The sequence below is a fragment of the Lytechinus variegatus genome, chromosome 1 (assembly GCF_018143015.1).
Source record: "Lytechinus variegatus isolate NC3 chromosome 1, Lvar_3.0, whole genome shotgun sequence".
NCBI classification, from domain to species: Eukaryota; Metazoa; Echinodermata; class Echinoidea; order Temnopleuroida; family Toxopneustidae; genus Lytechinus; species Lytechinus variegatus.
In genome coordinates, this window is record NC_054740.1 from 4713682 (window position 1) to 4739145 (window position 25464).

The 25464-nt window shown below is 34.9% G+C and overlaps 1 protein-coding gene across 1 annotated transcript; it reads right to left on the bottom strand.

The window, feature by feature from the left end:
- Positions 1-426: 426 nt before the first annotated feature.
- Positions 427-24437, bottom strand: LOC121410925 (carbohydrate sulfotransferase 15-like). The gene is made up of 6 exons (XM_041603355.1): positions 24251-24437; positions 15611-15734; positions 14392-14540; positions 8746-8971; positions 6471-6566; positions 427-1440 (listed from the first exon to the last, which is right to left on the bottom strand). Exons 2-6 carry the CDS (start codon positions 15729-15731, stop codon positions 1235-1237), a joined length of 798 nt encoding a protein of 265 aa, XP_041459289.1. The 5' UTR covers positions 15732-15734; positions 24251-24437; the 3' UTR covers positions 427-1234.
- Between the last annotated feature and the right edge of the window lie 1027 nt (positions 24438-25464).

Below are 25464 nucleotides of genomic sequence, written 5' to 3' on the forward strand. Positions count from 1 at the left end.
TTATTCGTGCAATGGTGCGAGATTTCGCATTCGGTGAAAGAAAGAAACGCTCTATTCAACTCGGCTAACGCCTCGTTGAATAGAGCGTTTCTTTCTTTCACCGAATGCGAAATCGCGCACCATCGCACTCATGCCTATTCGCTATTTGTATAATATTTTCAAAGGAATTAAATGTCATATTCTGTATGATACACCAACTGCACACGAGATTCCGCAGGATGATATTAATGTGAGGAGCCCAAGTAAGATTTTCATCAATTGTCACGCCAAGAAATGTGGTATTTGAAACCTATTGTATATGGAGATTGTTAATTGTACGGCACAAATTTGTGCAGATAGCTTATTTTTTTTTTCTGAATATATTTCTTTTTAGAATTTACAAATAATTTGGTAGCAAAAACCACAGGTCTAATTTTGGTATTTTAGAAGTGATTATATTTCTTATTTCAATTATGTTTTTGCCAGATACAAAAACATTATTGTCGTTTGTGAATATGATTGGACAAAACTTAGTGCTTGCATATTGCATATATATCGTTAACATGTAATAGAAAAAAGGGCCCAAAATGGATCCCTGCGGAACACATGTGTCTAGTGTTAACAAACTAGAATTAATACCAAACAAATTGTTTTCTATTTTATAAATAACTTTTTATCGATGCTAAAACAAATTCCTCTGGATCCATAAAATTGAAGACATAATGATTTCATATTTTTTCATACATGAATTTATGACCTGTCTGTCTTCCTTCATGAAATAATTTCAGCAATGAATATAGGCCTTTATAATACATTAAATCGAATTATTAGATCTTGGAGGACAAATTTGAATAGATATAATTTCATGTAATAAAATACAAGAAAACAAGTGTGGATATATGACTTGATGAGCTTGCTCAGAATATTCATGAAGCCACATGCATGCCTAGAACTGTTTCACCAAAATAATGCAAATTTTTTAAATGTCATAACTTTATTATTCCACTTTTGTCCAATTTTGTTAAAACTTTTAGTACTTTGTTTGTCTTGTTATTCTTTATCTGTACAAATCATAGTATTTTCAGCCTGGAGTACCCCTTTAAGATAACTTAATCATGTGGACGCCTCTACAAAATAAAAGTTCACAGTGAGTTCGCACAGTGGACTAAGTGAAAATGTGATTCTCACATATAAAGCGGTGAAAGTGTGTACCATTGTGTGTCTACCATTATGTCTACCATTGTGTAGCCTTGTGCTACACAATGGTGGACACACTGTCTTTTTTTCCTAGTTTAGCTTCAACCGACCTTGAGACCGGGTCTCGAAGAGTTACGATGAGCTTTGCCTTTGGGTGTGCCGCAAAAAGGACGTCCGCTGCAGTACATTTCGGACCATCATAATTCTCGCCGTAGAACCTTCTCCAGTTATCAAATTCATAGACAGTTGTCGGAGATCCATCAGCTGAAATAAATGCATAAAGTGCAACAATATTATTGTAATGATGCCGCTGATCATAATAATAATAACGATAATAATAATAATGAAGATGATAATAACGATAATAGTAATAATAATAATAATGATAATAATGATAAGAGTAATAGTAGTAATAATGATAATAATAATAATGATAATGATAAATATAACAATTTATGATGATACAACACAATTATATTCACTTTATAGTCAAGCAAATCAATATTCTGTAAAAAAAAAAAAAAAGATTATCTGTCCCCATTCACATGGTACATACTTTATGGGCATTTTCAAAATGCAGTACATGGCAAAAGGAACGATAAAATTTGTTATAAATCACGCTTAATAGTTACTCATAGATTGTAATTTGTTCATTTTCGTGAAAATTAGTCTTCCCATTCGCACTGCCACTGTACTGTAGGGTCTACTGCGGCCAGTCTGAATTTTGAAAAAGAGCATGTATCACCTACATGGCAAACAAAATGATATATCGCGTTAGATACCATGTTGCCAGACAATACTTTACACATACATTCCAGTAATCATGTGTTTTATACTCAAGCAAAGCCAAATTCTGTCAAAATAATTTGATCTCATTCAAATTGGACGTAGCCCTATACCGTATTTACATGGCGTCCAATATATGTTGAATCTTAAAATTCAGCATGACAAAAGAAATTTGTTAGAAAAACTGTTTCCAGACAACATTTTACCCATAGATTACGATTTTATGAATTTTATGTTTCTTACTCTTGTGAAAGTTATTTTCCTCCATTCATATTCAACTTTATATGGAATAAAGGAAAGGGGCAGTGGAAACGGGGGATGGGGGGGGGCTGCGGGGGCTCCAAAACCGTGTACAAAAACGTAAATATTACCATCTGATTATGATTTTTCTTTATCATGGTCAGCCCTCCACACTTTCGGCTCAACCCCCACTTTCAAAACAGTACCGCGGGCTGCAGGGGTCTGTGGTGGCAATTTTGAATATTACGAAAATGAAGATTTTTTTTTCCAAAATCATGTTTTCAGAGGTTTCATTCCAGTGTCGAAACTACAGGCACTTCACCGTCAATATTATGTGCATTATTAATTTATTTTATTTCCATTGGTGACCACATTGTTGCATCACTCAGACTTGGATTCATCACCTTCAAATTGATGATAAAGCAATAATAAAACATCGTGTATATCGAAAAAAATTGAACAATGTCATGCATTGCCACAAAGTCATCTAGCCTGCAAAGGGTAGTATCCTTCTCAAAAAGACGAAGAGCTGTGTTAGATCTTTGGCGGCAGCTCTGTAGTCTGCTTTGCAAACTCGATTTAAGGGTCTGAACCCGGGGGGGGGGGGCACTTACATTGACGAGTGGATACCATGCGCGACCAAAAAAAACACGTAAAAAGGATGTCTTTTTCAAGATAGGGCACGTTACGTACGTAACGTGATAAGGGTGTCAAAAACAAAATAAATATTAAAAAAAGGGTATCTATTATACTCGGAAAAATATACGTGTTTAGGGTCAAATATGCGGAAATGATAAAACAAAATAAAAATGTTTTATAAAGGATGTTCTTTTTGCCCTGTTTAGAGTCTGATTTGCCATGTTTGCGCGAGGTGTGGAAGATGGGGCCGTACTAAATCAAAATAATGGTGTGTCAAAGTAAAACCGACGACCGACGGACCCATGACATAACAATAAAGTATCGCTGTACTTGTTTAGGGGTTCATTTTAGGGAATACTTGCCAATTTGTTTTCAATACTTGTTAAGGGTAGGGTTTCACAAGCCAATACTTGTCATGCTTGTTAAGGGGTGCATTTCCAGCCCGTGTTCGCGCATGGTATCCACTCGTCAATGGAAGTGGCCCCTCCGGGGGTCTGAATCAATGTGCTGCCTATGATGTCTTGTCTATTGGAGACCCTCTTTGTTTAATAAGTGCCTAAGTGTCTATGCCTTGTTACGCTTAATACGCCCGTGTGGTGACCGGGTTAAGGGGCAAAGAGGGCGTTATCACACGTGTTTATATAGGGCCTTGACGTTAATATATCGGCAATTTTTGCAATCACTACGCATAATCACCACGCTTTCTATAACACGGATAATCCTTTGTCAAAAACCCGTAAATGACAATACAGCCTTTGTCGTAATTCAGAGAATAAAAAAAAAGTGTCGTCCTGTACCTTGCAGGGTTGGATCCAGCCTTCGCCAATGGGGGGGGGGGCAGAACTTTTTTTCAGCCATATTTTTTTCCGATCAGCCGCTTGAAGATGATTTTTTGTTTCTTGTGAATGGGTAGTCCCAATAGTCACTTCTTACGTTTATTCTTAAAGGTAAATGCTAGTTTTGGTAACGATATCAAAATGAGTTCGTACAGAATCCAATGAAATGACCACCAAAGTGTCTGTTTGTATAAATAAAACGCATGTGCCAAAGAATTCTGGAAGAAATTGTGTAATTGCTGAGAAATCAGCAAATAAGCACAGGAATCGGGTAGGGCATCGGGCCCGACGCCCTAAGCAATAATTATACATTGTCCCACGTGCGCTTATCTGTGTTGGGGATCTTCGGTGTGAACATTTTTCAGCGTAGATTTCAAGATTTCACAAAGTTCAGTTAATGTAACTGTACCAGATCTAGATCCTCGATGATATACTGATAATTAAGCCTTGTTTTACAGACTTTCTCATGAAATCAGTGTTTACTGCAACTACTGGAATTTCTCTTTAAGAATAAATGTAAATATATTATATCATAAATCCTTATATATATAATGCGAGCGCGAAGCGCGAGCTAAATGTTTTTTGGAAATCTTATGTATTTTTTTATAAAATTTGAACATTCTGCGCAATGTTTGTTATCCTGAAAAAGATGTGTATGCAACTAAATAATTATAACGAACGCGATGCCTGAGCAGAAATGAACTGATGACAAAGGTACCTGTTAAAGACTGCATGCAGTTAGCCATATAGACGTTACATATTTATTTTTAAAAATCAAATGCGAGCGCGAAGCGCGAGCTGAAATTTTTTGACATTTTTACCTAAAGAATGGAAATTCTAAGCACTTTTTTATAACAACACTCTATTCATGTTATGTAAACCATGAAAAGGATAAGTAATTGGGGGTCATCCTTACATTAATAATGCGAGCGCAAAGCGCGAGCAGAAAATTTTTATATACGTTTTGAACTGATCGAAGGGGTACCTGTTAAGGACTGCTTGCATTTAGCCATGAAGACGTAAGATATTCCAACAATCAAATAATGCGAGCGCGAAGCGCGAGCTGAAATTTTTTGACATTTCTACATAAAGAATGGAAAATTTTGATAAATTTTATGTAATCGTAAACAGGATACCTATATAACTAAACAATTGATGCGAGCGCGAAGCGCGAGCGGAAAAAATCGAGATCTAGACCTAAAACCGGGACACTCTATTCATGATTTGTAAATCATGAAAAAAATGAGTAATAGGGGATCTTCCTACATGAATAATGCGAGCAAAAAGTGCGAAAGAACAGGCAGGATTCAGGCCAGGAAAGCCTTGTACTAGTCAACCGCTGAATCTGACACAGTATATTGAAGACGGATTTGAGAAAGGGCCGATAACTGGGGCAACCTTCGTTGACCGACCTCTGTGCAACTGATGACAGTATAAATCGTCGAATCCTTACGGGAAACCGAAGTTTTTTTGTGAATCTTGGTGGTTCCAGCAGCAGACGACGGAGGCAAAAAAATGGTGTCCAACAAGGAAGCGTCCTCGTCCCACTCCTCTTGAACATCTGCATGAATGCAAGTACTGAAAGCTCCCTGTATGATGATGATCTTTGCATTGCCCCGCAGAAGCAGTCTTTCGAAGAGGTGAAAAAAGCAGTTAGCGATGCTCTGGCAGGCCTGACTCTTTACTACGCTGCAAATCAAGAGAAAACCAAACTCAGTGTTTTCCATCTTCAAGAACAGACATGCAGACCGGAAACTGAAGGTCGGATGGTATGGAAAATGGTTGGAACACAACATGAAGACAATCTACCTCGTCTTCACCTCGAACGTTTCCTTACAAAGAAAGAACATGCCGCAAAGACAAAGGCTAAAATTGGAGTAAAGAACAGCATCCTCAAGAATTAAGCTTGCCAACACGATATGGGGAACAGATGCCAAAACCATGAAAACCATCCGTGCGCCAGCTCTTACACTATGCTACTCAACTGCTGAGTATGCAGCCCTTAATTGTCTGGTGTAGGTCATCCCAAGCACCAAAGATAGATCCAACCCTGAATGCTGCCTTGCAGCAATTACTGGCTGTCTGCGACAAACAAGAGTAGAATATTTTTGCCGGCTGTTCGGTATTGCCACTCCACACATCAGAGACGTGTAAGCACATCAAGCAGGGAGATAACCTTCTTCATCCACTCTTTAACTATGAACCTGTAAAAAAGAGAGATTTTGTGAAATCAAGACGTGTATAGCTTCCTTCACTGTTCACTCGACTGAATCCCTCGGTGGCTCTACTTAAGGTCAAACCACCTCCAGTCTGTGACGCACAAGCTCTCATAATACCTTGCGAATTACTCCCCCAGGTTCAAGTGAGGAATGGCCAAACTGGCTATTTCCTAATCGCCTGCGGTCTTGAACAGGACAGTGCAAAATCCTTGTGCGTGCACAAATGGGGCTACAACTGCGATCAATGGAGACACTGCCTGCGATTGTTAGGGGGGTCAGATGATGCACTAACTTTTAGTTTACCCCCTCCTTCCAGATCACTGCCAAAGACAGTGTCTTTTAACCCAAAAGTCAGATCTTGTACCCTCCACTTGACAGGACTTGTGTAGTGACCAGAGAAGAAAATCCAATATTTTCGGCGGGAGATGGACGTGTTACGACGGTGATGCTCTTGATATATCAAACGCAACTGGGAATTTAATTGCAACTTTTAGTCACACTAATCTTTTTGAAACCACCACCCCTGGTCTTATCCAGCATTGCATGGTTTAGAAACAAGGGGGATACACCTTACCTGTAACAAGCCAATTTTTCAGGGAGTCATTTTGTTGAAACCGTTCTACCATATTCGCTGATCTTGAATCCAGGTAAGTTGAGAATGGCACTGAACCTAAAGTATTCAGAATGATATATGCATTGGTTGGTTGGTTGATTTATTTATTTTATTCGTCAAGAATATCACAGGTAATATGGGATACAATGAATTCAAAGAATACCTTGACATGATAATCCATGAAATCCGAAAGGCTTATTTCCAGTGTGGTTCTATTGATAGTATAAAACATTGATATATTTTAAAAACAAAGTGCATAATCTACGACAAGTACTGGAACATAGTAAATATGACATAACCATCAATCAAATAATTTGCAAAACCTGAAACAAACAGTAATCTACGTTATATTTTTCTTTTTTTTTCTTCCCCTATTTCGCCTTCCTTTCTTCCCCCCCCCCCTATTTTTTTGCTCCGTGGTTAGCCCAACGGGCCCCTGTATCCGCCTATGGTATAAAGCAAAGCATAAAATAGCCTAGACTTCATATTCAAACATGTTCGATATCTATACAATAATTTTAAGCTTGAATTTACTTTTTTGCGATTGTGTCTACCTACCCCGTCCATGAGTGGTCACTCGTTAAATTAATTTCCATACATTTTACTGAATCTTTTCTGTCAGTTACCTGAATATGAAAGCTTGAAATCGTTTCGACAAAAAATAAAATGCTTTCCGTTTTCCCAACATGTAAACTAAGCTTGTTGTCCATGTTGTCACACATCAATTCGATGCAATCCGCCACATCTGCAATTAGCGTTTTTTTATCAATTATCTTTGTATTTGTATCTGATAATAGCAAGACACTATCATCAGTATATAAAATTAATTCAGATTAATTAATACAAGCACATATATCATTGACGTAAGACATAAAAAGAATGGAGCCGAAAACGCTTCGTTGAGCGACTCCGCATTGAATAGGCAGTGAATCAGAAAGAACCGTCTGCATGGTAACAACTTGATGACGATTTGATGAAATATCTAAACCATGTCACACATGCAGTCTAAACCTAAGCCCATCATTAATAATTTCTTTAAAAGTATGTTATGATCTGCAGTACAAAGTCTAAGAGAACCATTCATATACCATGCGCCCATGTGAATTTTCATTCCAGTTAGATTAAACAAGTTTTAGTGGAACATCCGTTACGAAAGCTGGACTGAAATTTGTATATTAGCTTGGTTTCTTGATAGTATTTGTCCCCTCGAGCATGAACAGACTTTTCAAAAAATTTCGTCCCTACACTTATAGGCCTATAATTACCTACGTCAATTTTATCTCTCTATTTATGTATAGCGGGGTAACTTTTGCAGCGAATTTCAGGCAGAAGACATAAGAAATAAATTATTTATATAAATTCCAAGGTTTGTACAAATTTCTTTCCCCATCTTTTGAAAATATTGCAGATGTCATATCTAGACAAGTACTTTTTGATATTTTCAACTTGTTTAGTTCATCTAAAACAAATTTTCTGTAACAGGGGAAAATGAAAACTACTTATAAAATACCCGGCCTTTTCTTCATAAAACCTTTGAAATTGGTCAATTTCTGCATGAAATTTGTATGTATTTTACTGGAAAATTACAAACTAACTTGTCGGCCGCATTCATAAAATAACGATTAAACTCATTTGAAATTTCAGTCTTATCGTGACTGAATTCACTTTGGACATGTTTTTTATCACAATGTTCTTTACTTTAGACCTAGACCTATCAGATCTTCCACAATTTTTTCGAGTCATGCTTGCTTTATTCGATTTGTTCTTAAACATATTCCGTTTTTGGTACTTCATGCATTCCTTTGAACTAAATATGGTCTTCTTTGAAGCATTTATGATGTTGAGCTAAATGAAATTGGCCAAAGGTGGGCGATTTAGATCTTTCTCCTTTATAACTCTTCTAATTCATTCCATATTAATTTATTATTTATTTATTTATGTATTTATATACTCATTCATTTTTTTTATTTTCATTTGCTTTTAACTTCAAATCTTATTCTAATGTTAATCTTCTTTAAAAAATATATTTATTTTCTTCCTGTTGTATTATTATTATTTACTTTGGGGAGAAGGGAGCCTGATGAGTCGGGCAACGATGCGGGTAAACTGGGAAGAAAGTATGTTAGACAAAAGGGAAACCTACAAAATCCGTAATCACATATTTGGAGATAATTTTGTAACATATAAATATAATTTTCATCAGAGTAGTTAAGAACTAAAAACAAAGATGACTTACGGGTTCTCTTGCACGACCACCAATCGGATTCCTTGACAACACCAGACACGGAGACTTGAGGATGTAACCTCAGTTTAGCCCACATCTCAGTAGTTCCACACTTCGTAACTCCAATAACATAGAAATGAGGCAGGCAGCGCAGCACCTCCCTGCCTTCTTTTTTAATTTCAAAACACGGGCCTTTATAACCCGGGAGAAATTCATTCGGTAAATTCTCAAAAAATCCCTGAAAGTAAATAGAAAGCAAGCATATTTAAGTGATTTGGTTGAACACGTTGAATCGGTACCTGGCAGGAATTTATTCCTTGAAATACTAATCGCTGTAAAAAGCTTGTCAGACTAAATCCAGCGTAATTTTGTCTGCCCAGAAACTGAATATAATAAATTCTATTCACCGAGGTGACATCAGAACCTTGAATGCAACAATGAAATATCACGTGACCTATCAGTGATTCGGATCCACATAATCTGTATAATATTGTAGGAAAGGGATTACAATTTTCGGTAAATTCTCAAAAAATCCCTGAAAGTAAATAGAAAGCAAGCATATTCAAGGGGGGGGGGGAACATTTAACCCACAAGCTTCGCTTTTTAGTTCCCCCTTTTTCCTCATCTACTATATCATTGTACATGAATTATGAAATGCATTTTTTTCTACTCTCTTTATGTACGTAAATATTTAATGACTAGAAATGCTTTTATAATGTTATGTGTTGTAAATATGAATTTGATTTTTTACTGATATGGAAATAAAGACATTGAACTTATAACTTTGTTTAGAGCTCACAATTTGCTGAGGGAATACAATTTTCCGATCTTTACATTTATTTATACACAGTTCCCATTGTCACGATTCGCGCTATACGAACGCCGCGTATGTTCTTTCGTAACTCATCGCATAATTTTTGTTAACGTATCTGAAATTTCACGTTGAGATTCGATGTAATACCAATGGATACGATTTTTACGCGCCTGAATAGGATATGGTCACGATTGGTCATTTTCAGGTGCCACAATCGCTTTAGTCCAGGATAGAAGAGGCATAACCTTGTTTTTTTATATATACAATATTTTTTGATGGTTTCTTGTCAATTCGAGGGTGCTGATTCCGAATCTGAATGATGCCACTCGTGTAACCTTGAGCATTTTCCGCAAATTGGCAAAATCCAATATGGCCGCCAAAATATGCAAATTACCCATGAAAATCCTAAACTGTCCACACATTGGCTATGAAATGCATAAAATTGTGTGGCAGGAGTGAAATACTCTCTGAAAAAAAAACTTTTGACAAAATATTTATTTTTCTGATATTCAAAATGGCCGCCAAAGGCCCTTGTATACTCTATTATGTACAATATGAATAGGGAAAACTAATTTTCACAAAAATTAGCACTAAAGTGCAAAAAATCGCGATGTATAAACGAAGTAATATATGCAAATCATCATTACTTACGAGATATATTATTTATTATGTCATATTTGGGAACATTTCTGTTTTTTTGATATCTAAAATAGCCGCTACTGGCCCAAACAGTATTGCATACAATGGCAATGGGGGCCAAAAAAGTCACAAGAGTGATCAATAAAATGCATATTATTAAGATTGAACGAGTGGAATACTGACTAAAAACATAATTGTTAACGAAATATATCATTAATATGCCATGTATGTGATGAATGTTTTATTTTGATATTCAAAATGGCTGCCAAAGGCCCTAAAAGTATTATGCACAATGAGAAAGAGTAGCAAAGAAATCAAAAGAGAGAGCACTAAAATGCACATAAATGTGATAAATTAATGGGATACTGTCTAAAACATATTTTCTAACGAAATTCATCATTCAGGTTTCAAGTTTGTGTTAAATACTGTACTTTGACTTTCAAAATGGCCGCCATAGACATTAACAGTATTATGTATAATGCAAAGTGGGAAACCAATATTCACAGGAGTGAGCACCATAAATGGTGATCTATGAGTAAAATATTGTCTGAAAGCAAAATTTCTATAAAGATATATCATTTATTCTGCCAGTTAGGTGATAAATACTCTTATTGCAGAGTCAAAATGGCTGCTACAGGCCCTTATGGTATTATGCACAATGTGAATGGGAACAAATTATATCAACAGAATTTGGCTTTGCTTGGCCATATGGTGATGTATGAGTGGAATATTGTCTGAAAACATGATTTCTAACAGAATATATCATATCTTAGGTAATTAAGGTGATAAAAACTGTATTTCAGCATTCGAAATGGCTGCCATATGCCCATTTTGTGAACATTGTTTATCTCCACTCAAATTGTATATTCTACGATAAGGGCCTATGGTGGCTATTTTCAATTTAAAAATGCAGCGTTTATCAACTTAATTACACATGATATAATATATCTCGGTAGAAAACATGGTTTTAGACAATATTTCACCCTTTCACAATTCACAATTCACAATTATGTATAATATTTAGAGTCAAGAAAAGCCAAATTATGTCAAAATTTGTCCCATGTTACAATGTACACAATACTTTTAGGACCTATGGCAGCCATTTTGCATTTCAAAGTACAGCATTCATTACCTCCACGACCAATATGTGATGTATTTAGTTAGAAATAATTTTTTTACAATATTTTTAATCGTATATCACAGTTATATGCATTTATGATTCTCACTCTTGTGAAAATTAGTTCGTCCATTCGCATTGTACATGATAAATATAGGGCCTATATGGGTGGCGGTCATTTTGAATGTCAAAATACAGCATTTATCACATAAATGGCATATTAATGGCAATGATGGCAATGATGCTTTTAGTCAGCATTCCACTTGTTTATCTTAATAATATGCATTTTAGTCCTCACTCTTGTCATTTTTTGGCCCCAGCCATTGCCATTTTACATCTCTTTGGGCCAGTGTCGGCTATTTTAGACATCAAAATACAGCAATATCCCCATATATGAGATAATAAGTGATATATCTCGTTAGTAATGATGATTTGCATATATTACTTCGTTCATACATCGCGATTTTTTGCGGTTTAGTGCTACTTTTTGTGAAAATTAGTTTTCCCTATTCATATTGTACATAATAGAGTATACAATGGCCTATGGCGGCCATTTTGAATATCAGGAAAATAAATATTTTGTCAAAAATTATTTTTTTCAGAGAGTATTTCACCCCTGCAACACGATTTCATGCATGTCATAGCCAATGTGCGGACAATTTTAGGATTTTCATGGGTAATTTGCATATTTTGGCGGCCATATTGGATTTTGCCAATTTGCGGAAAATGCTCAAGGTTACACGAGTGGCATCATCCAGATTCGGAATCAGCACCCTCGAATTGACAAGAAACCATCAAAAAATATTGTATATATAAAAAAACAAGGTTTGGTCAAGTTTCTATGGGGCCTATCCTGGACTACTTTCTCGCTCAGATTTGATCGAATACATTCCGATGGGATTGTGCCGATTGAGTACGCGGTTAGGTAGGCCTAAATACCTGATACGAACGTCACGATCAGAATACTTGATTTAGGACTATCTGTTACGGGGGGGTACGTGCATGTAATGGTCGGATACGACGAAATAACGAGGACTGGGATCGAATGTGATCACTAATTGCGCTAAATGATTACTCCACGATTGAGATCATGATTTCAATCGTGGCTCAAATCCTGACAGTGGGAACTACATATTGATATCAGAGAAACGGTTTATATCAATTCTTTGAACCATTATGCTGCGCAGTAAGCGTAATGAGTGAAAAGCATCTGTGGCCCCCAAAAAGTGATCGAGCAAAAACTTTAAAGTAGTAATAACCACTTCACATGCACTGGATTCGCGCCACGATTGAAAACGGTGGTCTAAAAGGTGTAGTCACCGTAATGATCGGATCAGTACGTAATCGTATCAGATCATTCAAGGCATTCGTATTGATCGTAGAAAAAATATTGAATGGTTCAGAATCGTATACAGTGCGTATCAAAAAAAAACGGGACAGATTTGAAGTCTATAAAATTTTTGTTTCAAATTATGATGTCTATATGTTGGTTCTAATAGGTGCTCTAAGGTCTTATCTTTGAAATGCAATTAAAAAAATGAATTTTGTTCATGCTTGAGCGAACACAGGACGTTTTTGTTGGGGGTTCAAAAACAGGCTTGCGCCATGCAGAATTGCAGAATATAAGTAATATGATGATCAGACTTCTTGCTAATCAGGAGAGTTCGTCTGGACCTTTTTATTATTTGTGCCACAATTTTCGAATTATGCTGTCAAATATTATTTACAAATTTATTCATTTATTTACTTGAATTATCACTTGAATTATTTTGTTTTTTTCATTTAAACTTCTCTTACCTTTTAATTTTCCTTCATAAGTAACTGAGAAAAGAATATTCTTTTGTCAACCCAAGCAAGATTTGCATTATTAATTGGAAAACATTGTGATTATTCAAATCCTTTTATTGTATGAAACAAATTATGTTATGTACCTTTAAAAGACATGAATTTATTTTTCAAGGGGTCTTTGATTCTTTGACCACGTTAAATTTCTTGACAGGAAACACAAAAAGGGATTCATGTCTTTCAATGATAGTGGTGTATTGAGTCAATAGTGAAGGAGCTAGATATGGCAGATCGGGTAAAATGTATTAAAAAGTTGTGAGCGAGCGAAGTGAGCACGCAATATTCCTAGATTTTTTTATTGTAATATCAAATTTTGTGATATATTTTGACATGATATTCTTTCCTTTCATTTCCTGTCCACTTTTTTTCTTTGTCATAATTTTTTTTTTTTTTTTTGGGGGGGGGGGCATCCCGAGCCCCCGCCCTTCTGTGTGGCACTGTTCAAAAGGGACCATAACCTTTGTAGCACACAATGAAAGGATTTGAAAAAAAATCCACGCTCTCCCATACTTCGGTTGAAAATTGTTTTAGCTTGAAGAAGGAATATTCAAAGCTAACAGAGAGCATATTAAAAAGAAACAACAACAGAACAATTTAAGTAAATAAATAGATCTGAAAATGAATTTTGACCGCATGATTTGAAAATTATAGCAAAGATAATGAAAAGGATAAGAGGAAGTCTGCTAATTAGCAAGAAGTCCGATCATCATATTTATAATTTTATGCCATTTTGGCGCAAGCCTCCTTTTTAACCCCGGACAAAAACATTCTGTGTTCGCTCAAGCATGAACGAAACGAATTTTTTTAAATAGAATTTGAAAGATAAGACCTTAGAGCACCTATTAACACCAAAATATAGACATCATAATTTGGAACAAAAATTTTATAGACTTTTCAAATCTGTCCCGTTTTTTTATACGCACTGTAGTGTTCGCACTGGATCACGCGACAGTGGGCACGAGGTATTAAATCAAACATATAATAGATGTTATTCTTATAGATTAGATAGATTACGTCAAAAACCATATTGTACAACGCATAGTTATCTTCTTAAGTTCCTATACTCATACAAATGTGCGGAGATACGATATCTCACCAAGTGGACATGAGCAAAGTCTTGGAAACCCGTTGGAAACCAAGTACGAGTTAACTAGTTGGGTTTTTTTTTAATGGGGAATGTGCATTAAAAGGAAATCAAATCGTCTCTAATTTAACGGGTCAATGGATGTGAGGGAGTTCTTACCGGTTTTCCTAGTTTGAAAAGGTCCTTCGGGGTACATTTGTTTTCCAGGCGAAAATCAGGCGTCGTTGGCTTCTCAATCCAGGTCATGTGTTGAATTGTCGAATTCCTGATTCTCTCTGCTGTACGCAATGTGATACCTCTATTAGAAACTGTAAAAAAGGTATGGTTTGTAAATGCGTCTTGAATTCGCCTTACAAAAAAGGTGATGTTGTTACGCTGTTTCAATTTCCATTCGCCTTAACATACTCAGTTGAACGGAGAGATACCTGTCTTGAAATTGGTATCCATATAAAGCTAAAGTCTGACAATATTATGCAATCAAAGTGGTATGTCCAGCTATTGGCTTGGGACTTAAAGGCACTGCTTCGGCGGCATCTCAGGAGTCAGGTCAACCTCTCGAAATTCAGTAATTTTTTTGTTCCGATTGCGACCATTATCATGGTTATTGAATGAAATTTAGCAAGCTGTTAGAGATTCCATACAATACGCCATCCTATTCTTTATCTTAAATCCTCGGCAGCCCGGCCGTGTTCTTATATTTTTCCTTTATTGTTTAATTCAATAATTAAACGTATAACAATCTCGATTAAACATTTTGCAAGGCTACTTTTATATATCTTCTGTATATATAAGTGCCTTTTCACATGTGAATCTTGAATCATCATTGTAATAATGATTGCTATTATCATGATTATAATCGTGACTGTGATTAGCGATCGTTATTCTAATCATGTTCTAGTTTTGTTTCACACGTGCTAAATATTCGTCATTAGCCTTATTTTTCACTTTAATCATCACTCAAATTACGATATTTTACCGTATAAAAGGGCGCTAAGAGTTTAGGAAAATGGAAACATGGTTTGAATCTTCAATGAATATGTGAGATTCTTTGATTCAACCGATTAAATTCACAAATAGGCATCCTTATAAGTTATGTGCAAAAATGGAGAAAATCGATATGTCATTACTGTACAGTAAAATACAAAATAAATAGTGAATGACGTCATGGACTTTCTCTTTTGGATATAATAGCGTTGTGCATATAACTGGTTTGTGTAAAAGTAAGCAACACTGCAACATATTTTTATATTACGGCTACATCCTTATTTTGATGAAATGTTCAGCATTATGCTTGCTTTATCTTTGTCCCTTTAATCAAATCCATTTTTGTTGGGGTACATGAACTTGCACTGTGATAGCTCATGACAGAAAAGGGTACCTGAACTGAGAGAAGAGACGCCAGAACTCGTCGGTTGGAAATACATGTACCAGAACGTCATCATTCCAGAGAATATTACAGCTGAAGCAAAACCGACATATTTGCCACTTTTTAAAGCCATATTCTGCCGAAAAAAATGATGATGTTAACAATTATATACATAACATATAGCACATTAAACATGTTAAACGTAACTTGAAAGCTATCAGGTATACGTTTCATGCTCTTCATGTTCTACCCCGATGTATTAAGCAGTCAATAATAAACCAATGAAAAGAATTATTTTGCTGTATACATACATTCATTTTTTTTTTTTTTCATATTGTTTTATTCTGATTCCATGAACAAAAATATATAACATTTCAAATTAACATTTCAAAACACATAATATTTTACATTTCATATTTGGACATTTTTCACTAACTTAATACCAGCATAAATCATATATAACTTAAAGGGGAAACAATGAAATCAGTTATAAAAAAAATCAGTTATACAAACATGCCAACACACTCACTCTCACACACCCACACACACACCCTCCCTCACACACACACCTTCACTTTTTTGGAATAATGTTTTTATTCTGATTTCATGAACAAAAAGTTACATAACATTTCAATTCAACATTTCAAATCATATATAATACTTTACACTTCATATTTTCACTTTTTTTCACTAACTTAATAAATCATGAGTCATATATAATCTTAAAAAAAATGAAATCAGTTATTATAAAAATGCTTAAAGACCAACTTCCCCCTCCCCCCCCGCCCCAAAACACACACTAACACACACACACACACATACACACACACACACACACACACACACAACACATCACTGCCCAGAAGATCTGCTCACACTCATCATAAATAAGTCATGTTTAAAAGTACAAAACAATTAGATGAACAATTTTGAATATAACAAGCTCATGGGAGAAGCATTACATAATATTGAAAGTAAATAAAGACTTACAATTACTTAACCATTTCACAATTTTACTGTTTCCCATTTTTGCAAGTGCCGCCCTAATTTCCCCATTTTAATAGCTATTTTCTTTTCTTGATCCTTATATTTTAAAATAAGTTTATGTATATCGTCAATGGTTGGTAAAACCCCCTCCTTTCTAAATATAAATAAAACATGTTTTACCATAAAGGTAATAGTATTACAACTTTTTATTCTATTTGTATTGCCTGACAAACCAACAAATATATCCTGCCAATTCAAGTCCTTTATTTCATCTGCATGTAATTCAAATCGCTGTATCAAAGTTTCCCATATCAGTTTGACCTTTAAGCAAGACAAAAATATATGTGAATATGTTTCCGTTTCCCGTTTACAGTACGAACACAGAGATCATCTTCAACAAATCCAAATCTAAACAAATCAACTTTAGTGTAAATTGCCCCATGCAGAAGCTTAAACTGAAATTCCCTCTGTCTTCCAATTAATAATGTTATTCTTGGTCTAAAAAAACATTCACCAATAATTTCTTTCTCTGTATAATTATAATTATTTTGTCCATCTCTTATCTGTAAATCATATGACTTTTGCAATTCTTTAATAAAATATTCATATATTTTTCTTGATGGTACCTCCTTAAAGCTAATTTCCCTCCCCAACAGAAGCAAGTTTATATTATAATTAATTAAGTCTATCTCACAAAATTGTATCGAACCTAAATCATTTCTCCAATCACTTGGAATTGCATGATATATTTCACATATTGTAAACAAAAGATCAAAAGGTTCAAAAAATATGCGACTGGTTTAACATGTCCATTGTCAATGATATGTTCAACCTTAATTAACCCTCGTTCTAATAAATCTTCATCAAATATCATCTTATTTTCTATACAAATATTCTTATTATTGAAAATGATTGAATTTTTAGAACCATTGAAATGTCTTAAATTATCAATCTCTTGCCAAGCATCTAGCATCTCCAAATAATAAGATGGAATATTCAACTTACTTTTTATCTTTTTCAATTCATAATCACATAGAAAAATTAACCTTCCAACTGAACTTAGGGAATAATCAAAAAATAATTTCCACCCCAGATTTCTTTCTCCATACAAAAGTCTTTTTACCCACACTATACGCTGCCGCGTTCTAACAAATATTTCAAAATTTATCATTTTAACCCCACCACAATTATAATTCTGATACATAATTTTTCTTTTAATACGATCTTTCCCTCCCCATATAAAATCAAATGATAATTTCTCGATTTCTATATACACCCATGAGGGGACAACAAGGATGGATGAAACATAATTTAACTTTGTCAATGCATATGTATTTTTCCCATAATAGTCTCGTTGTTTCCACCAACCTAAAAGCTTTTTTTATTTTACTTAATATTTATTTATAGTTCAGATCATCTTTTAATCTAAAGTCAACTGAGAATATTACTCCTAAAATTTTAACTTCCCTAACATATTTGCCAAATACATACACAGGGTCATTTCTTTTTTCCATTTTTCTTACCCATGTACATAAAATGTGTCTTGTCCATATTTACCTTTAAGCCACTGACTTTTCAAATTCTTCAAAAATATAATGCAACCTTTTTATTGAATCCATGTCTTTCAAAAAAATTGTCATATCATCGGCAAACAAGACCTGTCTTATTTCATGCTCCCCCAAACTTATCCCTTTAATTATTTTGTCTCTTCTTATTTCATGTGCCAGTAATTCTATTGCAATCAAAATAGGGCGAAAGTGGGTCACCTTGTCTGATCCCCCCCCCCTTTCTACATTAAAGTAACTGGTGTAATACCCACCATTCATAACACAACTACTTATATTCTTATATAGTATTTTCACCCAAGAACAGAATGACTCCCCAAAACCAAAAAAATAATAAGTATTGATGAGAAACGTCAAACGCAATAAGTATTGATGAGTCAAACGCTTTTTTCAAAATCTACCGCAATCAAAAATCCTTGTCCTTGCTCCAAGTAATGTCTAGAGTAAAATAATATATCTTCTATTAGACGAACTGCTTCCCCAATATTTCTATCTTTTATGTATCTCACCTGACCATAGTGAATTATTTTTTTAAAACCTGTTTGATCCTTGATGCCAAAACCTTAGATAATATTTTGTAATCTACATTTAATAACGTAATGGGTCTGTAAGTTTTAATATACAAAGCATCTTTTCCTTCCTTCTCTATCATTGTGACTGATAGTCCCTTGTTTTTGAGAAATTGTTAATTCCCCTCTTATATATGTTTCGTTTAATACTTCTACCAACAAATCCCCTAACACTGGCCAAAGTGTATCATTAAATTCTACGGTAAAACCGTCATTTCCAGGTGACTTATTCCATTACATTTCTTTTAACACCTTAAAATATTCTTCTTTTGTTATTTTACCTTCACATAATTCTCTGTTCTGTTCACTTAACTTTAAGACTTCGTTAAAAAATAAACTGTTATTATAACAACTTTCATTTTTTTTTAACCAACTGCACACCTATAGTTACCAATAATGCATACAGCATTTCCATTCATTTGAAAGCAGGATAAAAGAGCATTGTAGATCAAGTGCCTTGCTCACGGGAATAGGTGCCGCGGCCGGGGATCGAACCCCGGACTTTCCATGTATATAGTCAGGCGCCTAGACCACTCAGCCACGGCACCTCCTTCAACACACACACTCACACACCCACACACACACATATTGCGTAGATGATTGTTATGCTATATACTGTATAGCAGAGCATAATAATAATCATACCTGTTGAACGTTTGCTACTGGTGGTTTCACGCCCGAAACTTAAGGCTATCTTCAGGCAGACTGACGTTATTGAGAATTTGAGTGGTGTGGCGGGTCAATTTGACGCTTCGGTGGTTTCCAGTTTGGTCTCGTTCGGTGTCTACACTTTGAAATTAGTTTTGACCTTTTTTTAGTGAGTTTCTGTATGTTAATTTGGAAACTTTTTCCTCCAGGCAAAGATTGCACTAGCCACTTTTTCTTTGGTTTAAATTTGACTTCTTTTTTGATGTCCCAAGTTAGCGTAGATTCAATGTTCTTTTCCTTCAGATTCCATAAGTATATATTTTGAGAGTTGTGTTTCGTTCAATGCGCAATCTTTGCCTGGAGGAAAAAGTATCCATAATAACAAACAGAAACTCACTAAAAAAAGGTCGGAAATGATTTCAAAGGGCAATCACCGAACGAGACCAAACCAGAAACCATCGAAGCGTCAAACTGACCTGCCACACCACACAAATAAATAATAATAATTATCAGTCCGCCTGAAGATCGCCTCAAGTTCGGGCGTGAAACCGCCGGTAGCAGACGTTCAATAGGTATGATGATATTTATATAGAGAGAGAGGAAAAAATGACTACGAAGTGGTCGTTGCTCCTTGCTTCTCCATTTAATCAAGCTTTCGATCAATGCATGATCTTCCTCAGGACTATAAATATATAAACAAAGTACAAATACAATACAATAATATAATAATACAATATGATGGCCTCTAAAATAATCTAAACATGCTTCACGGTTACTTATAATTATTAATTATTTTACACTATATAAACAAGAGAACACACATATATATATACATATATATATATATATATATAGAGAGAGAGAGAGAGAGATTTATTATAAATGTATACATGTGTAGGAGTCAACATATCTGAGGAATTATAAACAAGAGAACATATTATGATATAAAAGGACTTATTTTGACAAATACCAGATAAAGATATATATTTATAGAAAGAGATATTTATGTAATTATATATAGATATATATAGATATACACATTTCTCTGCCCCACCTCCTGCCACCCACCCCACATATTCCGGAGCATCCCATACAGTCAAGCACTCCGTGTAAAACGAAATTGCTCACAAGATAACACCACTGACGACCACCTCAACAACTTACAAACCTACCTTGAAAATTCGAACTATGACCCCATACTTACCAAAAATGAAATCGACCGTGCCCGCGATGTTCCCCGGGAAAATCTACTAAAGAAAAAAGAACGCCCCACATCTGAACGCATCCCATTGGTAACCACGTATGGTCCCGACACACGCAACATCCGCAAAATCATATCAGAACACCACCAAACTTTACACCAATCAGAAGATCTCAAAGCACTATTCCCGGACCCCCCTATAATTGCATACAGACGCGCACGTACACTCCGCGACATATTAGTTTTCTCCGGAGACCCAAAACAAGAACAACACAACCCAGGACAAACCGGCTTCCATAAATGTAACTCAAGGAAATGCATACTCCACATACACGTCAAAGAGGGGGAAAAATTCTCAAGCGCAATCACGGGGAACAATTCCCAATAACAACACGAATAAACTGCAAATCGACATGGGTCATCTATCTAATAACATGCAAAAAATGCAACAAACAATATGTGGGCAAGACGGAAACATCCCTTTACACAAGATTCAGCAACACCCGATCAGAAATACGCAACTTCAATTCATCCAATCATATAGTTCTCCCCTACACAACCCATTTCAACCAACCCGGTCACTCTATTAACGACGTACTCATAATGGGCATTGAAACAATCCACAACAAATCCCGCCAGACCATCCTTCACAGAGAATCTTTTTGGATCAGAAAACTACACACCCTTAACCCGGAAGGCATTAATGTTGACCAATAACCCGTAACCCCTGAACCCTTGAATCCCTCCACTCAATCACACACACACGCACCACACACTACCTACACTACAGATGCCCAAGCATGACACTACATCCATGACATCCTTGCCCTCGCTCACAGGTACTATTCCGTATTTACTTTGTTTTCTAATAATATGTTCTGTAATTTGTATTTCTTAGATAAGTTACCGACCCTTGCTGCATTATCTTCATATATTCCTTGTGCAGAAAAAGATTGATATATTGTCTACAACAGGTCGGTGCACTATATCATGGAGGTAGTAAACATGAATGTACTATAATATACCACGCGTTATAAACGCATTTAGAAACTACCTTTTTAAGGCACACCTCGTTACAACCGACTATCACTTGCTCTGTTATAATATGTTCTATTGTTAGATATGTTGACTCCTATACACATACAATCTTTTATTATAAATATTTCTCTCTGTATATATACAATTATACGGCAATTGTCAAAATAAGTCTCTTATCATATAACATGTTTTCTGTCTGCATTTCCTTAGATATGTTGGCACATTTATAACAAATCTATATATAATTACATAAATATCTCTTTCTATAAATATATATCTTTATCTGGTATTTGTCAAAATAAGTCCTTTTATATCATATAATATGTTCTCTTGTTTATAATTCCTCAGATATGTTGACTCCTACACATGTATACATTTATAATAAATCTCTGTATATATATATATATATGTTCTCTTGTTTATATAGTGTAAAATAATTACTAATTATAAGTAACCGTGAAGCATGTTTAGATTATTTTAGAGGCCATCATATTGTATTATTATATTATTGTATTGTATTTGTACTTTGTTTATATATTTATAGTCCTGAGGAAGATCATGCATTGATCGAAAGCTTGATTAAATGGAGAAGCAAGGAGCAACGACCACTTCGTAGTCATTTTTTCCTCTATATTGACCCTCACCACTATGAATGACCGCCAGTGTTACGAGGCTTTTGGAAAATTTCTTCCGCTATATATATATATATATATATATATATATATATATATATATATATGTATGTATGTAGATGATTATGTTTATTATTAAACTTATTATCATTATCATTATACGAATGGAAAATGAGGGGGGGGGGATGAGAGGATCTGCGTTTGTTATATGAATGGAGATCGTCATTAAAAGAAATCAGAAATGCAGGAATATTGTTTTTTTTTATAATAGAAGTACATGAAAATAGCCAAGTTGAAGTAGCATAGATCAAATACGTTCAAGACTTTTAATTAAAAAAATAATGGTTTAGTGTAAGTAAGGTAACCGGAATGAAAAATAATTCTAATAGCCTTTTTTGTAATCGTAATAATCTAGACATTGCATAATTGGTAGAAGGACCCCGGGCAATATTGCAGTATTGGAGGTAAGATGATATTAAGGCGTTATAAATCATTAATAATATTGTCTGGGGATAATATTTGAATTTGTTTAATATACCGATGTTTCTAGAAAATTTGGTACAAATTGTCAATATAATTATTCCATGATAATTAAATATCGATTATTACACCTAAGAATTTCAATGACATAGATCTAACAATATGGATGTTATCTAATAATACAACATTAATTTCTGTCATAATTGATTAACTTGTTTGTAAAAATCATGAGGCAATTTAAATAATACATAGCGGGTAACAAATTATATGAATGGCATGTTTGACAATCGATATATCAATATCATCAGAACCAGGACTTGAGCGGTTTCGTAATCATGGTAATTGATTTGCAATATTAATTATTTCATAAGGAGTGATTGGCAAGAAGAAGGCAGAATTATCATTTCGATCTAGATATCGTAAACACTTTTTCGGAGAATCTGAATATTTATTATTTTGAGCCAAAGATGGACCAATATGAACAAAATAATTCATAAATTCCTTTGCAATTTCAAAATCACTAGATGAAGATGGATTATCAACTACAATTTCTAGTGGAGGTGCCGCGGCCGAGTGGTCTAAGGCGCCTGGCTATACATAGAAAATCCGGGGTTCGATCCCCGGCCGCGGCACCTATGCCCGTGAGCAAAGTATTTAATGTACAATGCTCTTTTATCCTGCCTTCAAATAAATGGGAATGCTATATGCATTATTGGTATTAACTTGGTGTGCACTTGTTTTTGAAAAAAAAAAATTCATCGATATTCCGTTTATTTACATTTACTTCCCATAGTTTTATTAATTAATTCCCATGTTTGTTTCATATAAGATTGAACTTGAGAAAATTTTTGCATTCTTTATGTCCATATTACATTTGTTTCTAAATTATTTATATTTATGAGTTTTTGTTAATGGAAAAAGGACATTTAATATATTTTTATTTATACGAATGATATTCCTTTTTACACATTTTCGTAATTTGAATCAAACCACAATTTGTCTAATTTGCATTTCCTTACCTTTTAAACAATTGAAAACACTCGTAATAAAAAGATTTGAATGTATATTAGAAGTCATCGTATATGTAATAAATATCATTATTTGCATAATCAACTTGCCATGTAGCAGACTTAAGCATTTCTAAGAATCTAATATCGTAGTAATAATCGATTTTAAATTTTTGTTGATAATATATTTGTGAATAGTCAACGGGTAGATGATCACTAATATCTGCAAAAAATAATACAACTGAATGTGTGGTTTGAATTGTTGGTGAAAATGTTGTCGACTAGCGTTGCTGAAGAACTAGTAATTCGAGTTTGGCTGTAGATTAAAGCAACTAGTGAATTTGTGAACAAAATATGGAGAAAATCGTTAACATATTGGCAAGATGTGACACTATGTTGATCACCAACTATTATTTAATAATTTGTTTTCTCTGCTAATTTCAGTGAAAAGTGGGTTCAAACATTTATTAAAAGAAATCAAATTTGAAATTCGAAAGAAAACATATGTGTAAAACTAGAACTCACTTTTTCACAGCATGCGAATTTCTTACTTTCTAATTCACACTGATGAACTTGTAGACTGTTCGATCGGAGCAGAAGTCTGATAGTGAGTGGATAACTGTCGTCGGGTTGAGGACGCCAGCGATTGTTTTGTTTTGCTACATGTTCATCCCTCGCGCATGCGCACCTATTCTCCCTTTACACGCCACCTCGTCTGTTTTTATTCATGGCTAGTCTGTTTGATAGAGATAGTTGGAAAAGGGGGCGTTAAAAAGAAAAGAAAATTGCTTTATCACTGTATACACATTTACTTGCATGATTTATCTGCCAACTCTTAAACCTTCGTACAATTCAAATTCTACACAATATGCATACATGATGAGGTTCACATCAAAGTTAGATCGAAACCATCATAATGTGTATGGATATTGCAACATTCACAAAGCATGCTTTAGCTTTGTTTGACCCACGTAGACCAATCAAACATAACATATTCGGGCTGTCGTCCAGGTCCAGCCCCCCCCCCCCATTTTTTCTCCCTCTGCAGCTTCTCGCGGCCCACCGTTTGAGAGGCGCTGTACTACATCATGTTTAATTCTTAATGAGCGTATTGTACCGTTAGCATGACACGCCTGATGAAAGCATCTAATATAGCCCCGTTTCGTGAGGAGCCACTGAATCAGGGAAGGGGGGCTTAAGCATGTTAAGCCCCCACTTTTTCGATTATCATGTGAAAAGATAAACCGTATGACCATCCGATTATGATATTGTGCATGGTCAGCCCCTCCACCTGTTTAGGTCGACTTAATTCTTTGGATATGGTGGTAATTTGGTTATCTTATTTTAACACTTAAGGGTCAGCACTTAACTCCTATTTCTAAACTCTTATCATGCTTATAGCCCTTAATTGTTCGATGCATTTCTAAGGGGGAAAAACGTTCATGTTATTTTGTAAGCTCATTAAGCGCAACAATATTCATTCTATAGCTTTTACATTTTGAGGCAAAAAGTTTTTTTGTTAAATCAAATTAAATGCTAGAGGTGTTACATCAGCATTGAGCTTAGATAAATATTTTCCATAGGCCTATTCAAGGACTCTTTTGTCGCCATTGTAATAAAAATACATCTCGGGTGAGATATCTTACATCTCTCTATTGTGACGAGCATCTTGCAAAATTATGCCCGACAGGGATTGTTTTCGTTGCTATACGCCTATGGAATATGGTTATGTTATGATT